Here is a 10,610-nt window from a genome sequence, read left to right on the forward strand (position 1 = left end):
TTTAGGTTGGGAAAGTCTCTTAAGATGCTCGAGTCCAATAATTGGCCCAGCACTGCCAAGGCCACCACTAAACCATGTCCTCAAGCACCACATCTACACATCTGTTCAATGGTGACTTTACCACTGCCCTGGGCAGCCTGTGCCAGTGCCTGATAATGCTTTTGGTGGAGAAATTTTCCCTAATATGCAATCTAAACCTCCCCTGAGGCAACCTGAGGCCATTTCCTCTTGTCCTGTCCCTTGTTAGTTGGGAGAAGAGACCAACACCCGGCTGGCTGCACCCTCCTGTCAGGCAGTGAGACTGTCTGGGTCACAGACCACCACCACTGGCCATGCCCACGTGTGGCTGGTGACCACAGGAGGAGATGAGCTGTTCTCAGGGCATGAGCTCTGCCTCCCAACCCTGTGCAGCAGAGCCCTGCTGGGGTGGGCTGAAGCTGCAGCATCCTGCGGGTCTGCAGGATGTGTGTGGGACAGCAGGGTCCCAGGTGGCTGTGAGTGCTCTCCAAACATCCCTGTGAGAAGCACAGCGTGCCCAGGCTGTGCCCTGTGCCCAGGCTGTGCCCTGTGCCCAGGCTGTGCCCTGTGCTGTCGTTGCAGTGCTGGCTGCGGCAGAACCGGCGTCATCTGCGCCATCGACTACACCCAGAAGCTGCTGAAGGATGGGGTGAGTGCCAGCCCCCCGTGCCCCCATGGCCCCTGCACCCCTCTGTCCCTCCCCAGCCTTCTCTGTGCCCTCCAGCCCCTCTGGCTGTGCTCAGGGGGATTTCAGGGGATGGGAGATCCCCATGGAGAACGGCAGTGGCCCCAGTGCTGATTGCCCACCCCCAGTTTGTGCCACCCCTCTCTCTTCAGGCACTGACAGCATCACCCCAGTGGGGCAGAAATCCCCCCTCCACTGCTCCCTCTGGCCAGGCCTTCAGCTCACAGCCCGTGGTCCTGTGCTGACCTTCACTCTTCAATGCATCTTTACTGTTTGTCTCTCCACACTCACCCATCAGATATTCAGTGTTTCCAAGCCAGCCCCTTGCTTTACTCTGACTCTCCAGTAATGGTACAGGCAGTGATCCCCAGCCTCAGGGCAGGTGCTGAGACTCAGAGGAGAGCCTGCTCTGTTCCACAGCTCCCTGGACCCATCCAGCTGGGAAATCGGTGTCATGTCCTTCCTGCTGCCCACAGCTGTTATAAAAAGGGTATTTTCTGTGGAGGGGGAGACAGGAGGGAGGAGAATGATTTCTAATAAATAAAATAGCACTTTAAGCTGGCTCTTTGTTAAAAATTATTGCAGTAGCAGGCCTGGATTTCAGGCAGTGCTCTGAACTGCATCATGACTTGGAAGTTTCGTGTAATTAGACCTGTCTGTAAATTTTTATCAGAGAAATCATAGAAATGATTGAAAGATTTGGGTTGGAAGATCTTAAAAATCCTTTCTTTCCAGTCCCTCCTGTCCAGCCTGGCCTTGGACACTTCCAGGGATCCAGGGGCAGCCACAGCTTCTCTGGGCTTCCTGTGACGGGGCCTCCCCACCCTCACAGGGAAGAATTCCTTCCCAATTTTAAATCTAAATATCTTCTTTTTTAGTTTAAAACCATTTTGTCTTTTCCCTTTCCCACCAGATTGTTCCAGTGAACTTCAGTGTTTTCAACCTGATCCAGGAGATGCGCACACAGAGACCCTGCATAGTGCAGACCAAGGTGTGTTTGTCACCACTGCTCCATGCTGGCCCTCCACCTTTCCCCACAGCAGGGGAACCCAGAGCAGTGGAGCTGCTGGGAGCTGGGGTGTGGAGACGTTGTGCAAAGTCCCTTTTCCGAGCAGAACAATGACTTGGCAGAAGTTGATTTGGTAGCTGAGCGTTTCCCTGTGGACAGCTGGGCCAGCGCTCGCAGTGGGATTTATCAAATGCTTACACTGTGAAACCAGGGACTGTCCAGGCAATAAAGTGGGAACTTTCCTCAGCTGCAACAGACTGAAGAGGAAGCTCAATGCAGAACAGCGCTGTTTGCACACCCAAAATCCCCCAGATACCTCAGTGTGAGCCTTGTGAGAGCTGTGGCTTCTGCCTCTTCTCAAAACTCACACCCTGCTGATGGACAGGAAAGGCACCTTCTCTCAGGGTGATGCTTGCTTGGGAGGAGGTGGCCATTCACAGGTGGCCATTTACAGGTGACCATTCACAGGTCACCATTCACAGGTGGCCATTCACAGGTGCCCATTTACAGGTCACCATTCACAGGTGGCCATTCACAGGGGTGATACTTGCTTGGGAAGAGGTGCCCATTCACAGGTGGCCATTCACAGGGGTGATGCTTGCTTGGGAAGAGGTGGCCATTCACAGGTGGCCATTCACAGGTCCCACCAGTGCTGTCTGTCACAGTTTCTGTCTGTCTGTCTGGAGTGCAGGAGCAGTATGAGCTGGTTTACGATGCCGTGATTGAGCTCTTCAGAAGGCAGATTCAAGCACTCGATGCCCAGAAAGATTCTGCTGCTTCACAGGTAAAAGTCACAGGACAAACACGCTGCCTCTTGCAGCCTGGGCACTCCAGCTCTAACCTCAATTCCTGCTGCAGATCTGGGGTGAATTCCCATATTTTCTACTCCCCTTGATACCCAAACTAAGTCTCTTTTGATGTTAACCCATGAGAATCCAGCTCTTCCCCTGAATGTGCAATGCTTGTCACAAACAAGACCTAGATTTTCTTCAGTCTCTAAACAATTTTCTATTTTCTATATATTTTTATGCTTGTTTAATGTCATGAGTGAATAGAACAGCACGAATTTTCTGCAGGACTGGCTGATTTCCATGTGGATGTGCCAGTGAAACTTGAGGGATTTTCAGACCAGGTTGGGAAGGTCCAGGTTGGGAAGTTTGGGATCACAAGGCAGTGAGGCTGGAAGTGTTACCTCATGTTTGCTAGTGAGGGAATCAGCACTACAGCCTGTCTGTGGGCGGGCATAGGGGGAAATATCTTGTAAAAAACATGGCAAAGTCTCACAAATCTGTTACACCTCTGAGGAAAAGAAATGTGGTCTTGGTGTGAAGTTGCACGTTAACAGGAATAGCCAAAACCTCTCTGGTTGAGGTTTTCTTTGCTCTTGCTGTTCTGTGACTGCTGACATGAGCCTCGTGCATCAAATCCAGGAAAGTAAATGCATCACAGCAAAGCCTGGAAGGTCACAGTGAGCTCATTTTGTCAGAAACTTTTATCTCAAAAATTGGGAAGGGGATCCTGCCATGGGACTCATGCCTCAGTTTTGCCATAGGATTTGCAGTTCGTTCCAAGCCAGAGTTGAGTGAGAAAAGAACCCTAAAAAGCCTTTTTGGACTGGTTAAGGACAGTCTGTGAGCAAAGGTCACACAGGGCTGACACAAAATGAATGCAGAGGACTTTTCAAGTCAGGATGTGGTTTTGTAGCTGTTGCCCAAACCTCTCGCTCCCTTAAACCTCCCTGTCCTCTGAGGACACTGTGCAGAGCAGGGGGATGGCCATGAGCTGGTGTCATGCACAAAATCAGCACCCAGCTTGCCCAGTGTGGGCTCCTGAAGGCAAAGTGTCTGCACAGGCTGCCTGCCAGCTGTTTGGCACAGCTGGATGGTTGTGGGGCTCGCTGTGCTCTCATTTCAGAAAGGTGCTGGCAGAGTTGCTCTGCAGAAAGTTCTGCCTGCAGTTTTCAGCTCCTCCTTGGTGTCATTTCCCAAGTGCTTTAGTAATTAGAAGTATTTGGCAAAATCCCAGCTCCTGAAGCAGAACGTTTGTGCTCTTTACATTCTGCCTCCTCACTCCTGTTTGCAAACATTTCCTTTTCCCCAGGAAGGAGCAGGGCATCCTGTAGCCAAGCCCGTCCTGACTCCAGTGGAAGACATTTATGGCCTGAGTTCCCTCACCTGGTAAGCCCCAGCACAAGTATCCCTGGCTGGTATTTGCAGTCACCCACACAATTTCAGAGAGAGGAACTTCTTGGTGTGTGCTCTGGAACACTTTACCCACTCTGACTCTCTCATTTGTTCCTAACATAATTCATGGAATCATAAAGGTTGGAAAAGTCTTCTGAGACCACCAAGCACAACCATTAACTGCCAGGTCCAACACTAAGCCGTGTCCCCAAGTGCCACATCTACATGTTTGATGAGCATTTCCATGGATGGTGTTTCCACCACTTCCCTGGGCAGCCTGTTGCAATGCCTCATCACCCCCTCAGTGATGAAACTTTTCCTAATTTCCTACTAATTCCTGCTCTTCTCACTGATGTGTCTCAGCCTCTTCCCTGTGTGCCATTTTCAGTCCCCTTCTTCTGCCCTGGGCTTTGTGTCACTCACTGCCTCACATATGAACTGAAAACAGTATAAACCAGTATATAGAAGTCTCATGAACGTGTAGGCTGGCATGGGATACCCCCACACTGGTCCCATCTTCCATCTGCACATTGCACCCCAGTGCCCCTTGCTGCAGGAGCTGCAATCCTGAGGATGCAGCTTCCCAATGCCAGCAGCTTCCAAGGGTGGTGGGATCTCTCTGTGGACATGTTTGGGATTTCAGCATCTGCTTTCTGCAAATAATTTTGCCTTTTTGTTCAGTTTGCTGACATCAAGGGGCCTCCTCTGTTCGCCATTTAATGGTGTTGAAATGGAGAATGGAGCACAGCCTTGCTCAAGGCTGGGCTCTGCATTTCTGAGGGAATTGCTCCTGGCAGCAGTGCCGTGGGCTCTGTTAGTGGGCTAACACTCTCTGAGCCCTCCATGGCTCTGACTCCACACTTTCTTGTGCTTTTCCTGCAGCTCAGAGCCAGAGGAGCAGACCCCAGACCAACACCTCCCTCCACAGCAGGATGGGCACCGACATCTCCCTCCGGTGGCACAGAGCAAAATGTCCCTGCCCTCGCTGTGTGCCCCAGGGGCACAGCCCCGCTCTGCCAGGGAGGTGCCCCCCATCAGACAGGCCATCTCCTTCGGGGCTCTCAACTTCTCCAGCTGCACCAAGGCAGCTGCTGGCGAGCCCTGGGGTGCTGGGGGTGCCCCTCAGAAACGCTGCAGCTGGGAGCTGGAGCTGCAGCTGCCCCCAAAGGGAGCAGGCAGGAGGGCACCTGGTGCCAGAGCACCTCTGGCATGGACTGTATCGACCCCTCTGGGCCTGGGGCAGCGGGGAGAGGGCTGGGAATGGGATGCAGGGGATGCCAAGCCTGTTTGGAGTCCCCAGTGGCCAAAAGGTCACTCGAGCTTCCAGGATGGATTTTCCCCTGTGGCCCTGAACCCCCCCAGACGAGCAGCAGATGCCCCCTCAGGCCACAGGAAGCAGGGGCAATGCCCTCACCCTTCCCTGTGCTCAGCAGAAGACCCCTACTTCTCATCACTATCTCCAGAGGAGCCTGTGTCCCCCGTGTTTCCCTTTCTGGGGGCGCAGGATGAGCTCCTCCCTTCGTGCTCTGCCAGTGCCCCCCTACAGCCCAGCACAGCCAGCTCCCCATCACCCCACCACGCTCCCCTGGACCAGGAGAGGATCTGCTCCTCGGGTACGTGCTACTGGGACAAGGGGACACATGGGACCAGGTTGCTCTGGACTGGGGCGTGCTGGAGGGAGTGGTTGGTGTGGTCATCTGGTGTCCAGGCAGGGCTGTAGCTTCTCCTCAGGACTGGGCTCTCATGGGAGCTGAGGGAGCCACTGGTTTCATCCTCACACTCTTCATCCTGCCTGAATTTTTTCCCACAAACATTTTTAGAGCAGTGTAATTTTGGGGTTTGCGTTACACAGCTGCTCTGAACCACTGTGTCACCTCAGAACAGCTCTCACAGGGAGGCAGGGGTGGTGCTGACCAATTCTTACACCAAGGTACTCCAAAAAGCATTCAGAAAGCTCCCAGAAATGGTTTTCTCTAAGGATCTAGTTTTCAGGTCTTTGCTGCAGAGTGTCATGTGGGGGACACTGAAATCTCACCAAGATTGAGAGATCCAGGACTTCAGGGGCCCTGAGTAACCTGGGTGACACCCCTGCCCATGATGGGGGTGTTGGATCTAAATGGTTTTAATGATTTTCCCTTCCAATCCAACCCATTCCATGATTCCATGATTGATCACAAGTGTTTTGCCCAGATCTGTAGCATTACATCCACCACGTGTCATTTGAGGAAGGTGGAATTATTCCTTGTCTGGTTAGTCCTGGTTCAATCAGACATTTCCTATTGCCCACACTTGCTCCACTTTGTCCTGCCCAGACGTCTCAGTGTCACAAAGACATGCTCGTTATCCTGGTGTTCTTGGGGACTCCTGGGAGGTGCAGCCCAAGCCAAGCAGCAGCAGAACCAACCACCAGCTGCATGCCTGGCTCTGTGCTGGGTTATGCTCATTTTCCTTGTGCAGTTGGTGCTGGGAGTTGTTTGGATGTTTAACCACAGTTCAGAGGTGTTTAACCTCAATCTCTGGTGCGTGGCAGGGCAGGAGCAGCCCCCTCCCCTACACAGCTCTGTGGTCCTCCCATGTCCTGCCATGCCAGTAACCAGTCTGTGTCTCTCCAATCAGCCCCCCTGCCCCAGCCTGATGATGATGATGATGATGATGATGCTCCACCCCTGCCCCAGCGCACCCCCGAGTCCTTCATTGTGGCCAGTGAGGCAGGTGAGTGATTAACAGCATTAAATGTGGGGCTGAGCAGCACTGGGGGCTCACCCAGCCCCAGGGTGGTTCTGTAGCATCTGGCAGGGCCTGGGGTGAGGAATGATCTCTCTGGTGTTCAACTGCTTCCAGGGCAATTTCCTCAGGCCACTCCGGATTTCCAGATTCCAGAGAGAAATCCAAATATTGGAACCTCCTGGGAGTGGAGTGGTGAGTCTCACTCAGAGGGGTTTCATGACCCTGTGAGACTGAGACCATGTAAGGTACAAGTGGCTTTTTACCTCTTTACTGGCACTATTCCTATGCCAAACTCCTTCGCACGTTTCCTTCTGTGAGAAAGACTCTAGATTTTGGCACTTTGTACTTGCCATAAACTATTTCATAGAATCACAGAATCATGGAATAGTTTGGGTTGGAAGGGAATCTTAAGAAAATCCCATTCCACCCCCTGGCCATGGGCAGGGACACCTTCCACGAGAACAGGAAGGTGTCCCTGAGAACACCTTCCTGTCCAACCTGGCTTTGAACACTTCCAGGGATTCCAGGGCTCAGGATTGGAAAGAAGATGGGGTCTCAGTCCAGCCCCTTCTTATCAACGTCTAATTTACTCCAAACATTTTTTTTTGGGATTCTAAAACCAGTACAAGGTAATAGACATATTGTCCCTCATTTAGAGAAGGATAATGAGCATATGACATTAGTTTTCTGCTGAGCTTCACCAGCCCTGTGGAACCAACAGGAGCTGAACAAAATTTAGGCATCTGTTGATGATCCCATAGCTGAGTGACAGCTCTGTGAAGTGGAAGAATGAGGCAAAAGTCTGTCTTCCTCTACACAAGTGTGGAGGTGTGTGTGGGAGGGTGTTTGCACATCACATCCTTTCCTCATCTTCTCTGGCTTCCTTGTGTGCAAGAAAACAACATTTGGATGTGGGAATGTTAAATACCTGCCTTGTGTTTTGTTTCCAGAGTGTGAAGCTTTGGAGCCCACGAACAGGTATAAGTTTAACACTGGGATAATCTTTGGAACTAAGACCTGCTTTTTTCCTGAAACTGCTTTATTTAGCAACTGTGTTTAGGATCTGTGCTCAGTGCAACGGAAATTGTTGCTAAACAGTTCTGCATCCAAACAGTTCTAACCAGAACTAAACAGTTCTGCAAACAAGTGAACTGGTAGTTTTATATTTCCTAATCAGCTCCTGCCTCATCCTGTTCATGAGGATGTCCCTTGCAGCCTCCTCTTTGTCTGCATGTTGCGCGTTTCCTTTGAGACAACAGAGAGAAGCTGGTTGCTTCTAACACATATAAATATATATATATATATATATAAAATTTTAAAGCTAGGTAACCAACTCTTTTATCTTTGCTTTACAGAGACAGCCCAGGATGGCTCCAGTTCTCCTCCTCCGCTCCCTGAAAGAACCCCGGAGTCGTTTGTTCTCGCTGAGGCAGCAGGTGAGTGCTGAGCTCTTTTCTCAGGATCTGACTGATGTTTTACACTCACACCTAAACCTCGAGGTTTCTGAGAGCGTGGCCCATTTGTTCAAAGCATCATCAGGTAGTGCTTCAGCACTTCCCTGCAGGAGAGTTCAGCAAATACGACGAAAATAAACACAAGTAGGGAACCTGCAGAAAATTTCTAGAAGTGCTGCATTAGAGGAGATGAAAAGCAGCAACAAAGCACTTGGAAAAAAGCAGGAGGATACATGAATGACCACTGAAAATGTACATATTATGTATGTTCCCAGGTCTCCAGCCTGCTGCAAGAAATTCCTCGGGTCCTGCAGGTTTGGAGAACAAGGGCTCAGGAACATCCTCCAAAGATCTCATTAAATGCTTCAGGAGGAGCAAGGTAAAAGAAACAAAAGGTGGGGGGCAAAAGGGAGAGAGAAGAGCTCTGGCACAGCTGGTGCTGCTCTCTCACTGGTCACTGGGGGAACAGGGCTTGGTGCTTGTGTTCAGGGCAAGAAAACAAGAATAATAAAAATATTCTGGTGTGGAACTGCAAACACCCACCCTGTCTGCACTGGGAACGGGGTATCCCAGCTTTGGCATTCCATCCACTTGGGGTTCCCCTGGGAAAAAAGCTGCTCCAGTGGGGTCTGAGCCTGCCCTACAAGGACAGAACCATGGCCAGCCCCCTCTTGCTGCTGTTAATTCTCCCCATGGGATTGTACTTTGGGATGTAATGGTGGAACAGAAAAGCACTGGAGGAAAACAACAAGGAAAATACAAACTGCAGGCATTTGGGATCACAAGGAAAAAGCCAAAGAGAGTGGTACAAAGTTTGTTTTTTAATGAAATGTGTACTTGTACAATTTCATGAAATGTGATACTTGTTTTTATGAAATGTGATACTTGTACATTTACCAGTGAATTCCCACAGTAGCTAATCTATTTATACATGTACATTTATCAGTGTTTTTATACATGTGCATTACCAGCAAATTCCCTTTACCACACTAGCTGATCCGTTGCTTCACACATTTTTTTCTGACTAGCTTTTTTCTATTTTTTTTTTTTTTACAGAGCTTGAAAATATTGAAAAATGTGAGAAAAAGTAAGTTTTCAGCCTAATATCTTTGCAATGGCTTTAAGCAAGTATTTAAATGTGTGGGACCGGTGACCAGCTGCTCCAGTCTCATTTTTTATTTCTAGGCATCTGCAATCCATCTTCACTGACAAAATCATCAGAACCTGCCCCAACAAACTCTCCAAGGTCTTTCCTTAACTTTGGTATGTTTTGCTCTTCATATTTTGGTAGGAAGAACCTGGTTCTTGGAAGTTTAAATGCCAGGCAGAACACTTACAAACTACAAATATTTCAAATAATGCTCATTGGGTTTTACACTTTTCGTTTTTACACATTTACAACTTTATTTGTAACTACAAGATGTTGCTTTTCTGTCATATCTTAACCCTTGGGAAAGATCTGAAATTGCAAGTATTTTCAATTCCTGTGTTATTTTAAGGGATTACATAATCAGCATCTGTAACATACAGAATTTGTTGCATTAAAAAACACATAATTTCTTCCTAGGCTTTGCAAATCGATTTTCAAAACCTAAAGGACCAAGAAATCCACCCCCAGCATGGAATATTTAGATGTATTTTACAGACTTGGCGTTGCAGATTTGTGAAGTCATCCTGAAATACTTGGAATGCCCATCCCAGTGAAGCTTCCACCGAAATAAACACATCCAAAGCTGTTACACGGTATTGGCAGCTCAGGCACTACTTGCACATTCACTGAATTTAAAACCGGAGCTTTAAAGTCAAGAATCTAAAAGTACCAGCAGCTTTCCGTTAATTCGCAGTGGGATGGAAGGCAAACCTTGGAATACAAGTTTTGTCCTAAGGAGGGACATATTTTTGTCGTGGTTTGGAATGTAATCACTTCAAAAGGATGGATTTGAGCACAAACTGATGACGGGACCCAGTGAAGGCTCTGGGATGAACTGGAAAGCCAATGGAGCAGAGAGAGGTGATCAAGAACCTCTCTCACGTTTGTAGGTCTACTGCAATCAAAGATGCTGAAATGTTTACATTACTTCGACTACAAGTGAATTAGCACCCCAAATTTTAAAAATAATATATATATATATATATATTGGGGTTTTTCCCCATCTGAGTGAATCAGAGCATTTGTCTGGATTTTGGGGCAATAAGACTTAAGATGGTGATTGATCCCATGGAAACTAAATTGGTGTAACCGCACAAGTGGCTGACCCAGCTGCTCTTCTATCTGGGAAAAAAAAAAATCCCAAAATACCATGACAGCAAGGAAAATATTATTGTATTTTGTATTTTAAACCAATGCTGTTTTCAAGGATTTGTGATTCCCCAGCGCAGAATTTCTGGTGGGAACAGGGAAGATGAGATTTCTTGCCAGGTTCCTCAAAAGATTCCACTGATCAGTGGGGAGGGATAAAGATGCTGAACATTGCTTTATATGATTAATTTCCTGTAAAGACAGGGGGGAAAAAACCCCAAACACCAAAATACCC

At 48.8% G+C, this 10,610-nt stretch overlaps 1 protein-coding gene across 1 annotated transcript in view; it reads left to right on the plus strand.

Moving 5' to 3' along the window:
* PTPN22 (protein tyrosine phosphatase non-receptor type 22) overlaps positions 1-10,400 on the plus strand; it is a 16,698-nt gene extending 6,298 nt beyond the window's left edge. Inside the window, exons 9-21 of the mRNA XM_054648984.2 lie at positions 601-667; positions 1,617-1,694; positions 2,404-2,496; positions 3,813-3,889; positions 4,778-5,508; positions 6,512-6,607; positions 6,737-6,867; positions 7,573-7,600; positions 7,978-8,058; positions 8,352-8,455; positions 9,133-9,163; positions 9,262-9,339; positions 9,644-10,400. Coding sequence (XP_054504959.2) covers positions 601-667; positions 1,617-1,694; positions 2,404-2,496; positions 3,813-3,889; positions 4,778-5,508; positions 6,512-6,607; positions 6,737-6,867; positions 7,573-7,600; positions 7,978-8,058; positions 8,352-8,455; positions 9,133-9,163; positions 9,262-9,339; positions 9,644-9,708 — 1,660 coding nt within the window. The 3' untranslated portion in view covers positions 9,709-10,400. The remainder of the gene's footprint in view (positions 1-600; positions 668-1,616; positions 1,695-2,403; positions 2,497-3,812; positions 3,890-4,777; positions 5,509-6,511; positions 6,608-6,736; positions 6,868-7,572; positions 7,601-7,977; positions 8,059-8,351; positions 8,456-9,132; positions 9,164-9,261; positions 9,340-9,643) is intronic.
* The last annotated feature ends 210 nt before the right edge of the window (positions 10,401-10,610 follow it).

The sequence above is a fragment of the Agelaius phoeniceus genome, chromosome 25 (genome assembly GCF_051311805.1).
Source record: "Agelaius phoeniceus isolate bAgePho1 chromosome 25, bAgePho1.hap1, whole genome shotgun sequence".
Lineage (NCBI taxonomy): Eukaryota > Metazoa > Chordata > Aves > Passeriformes > Icteridae > Agelaius > Agelaius phoeniceus.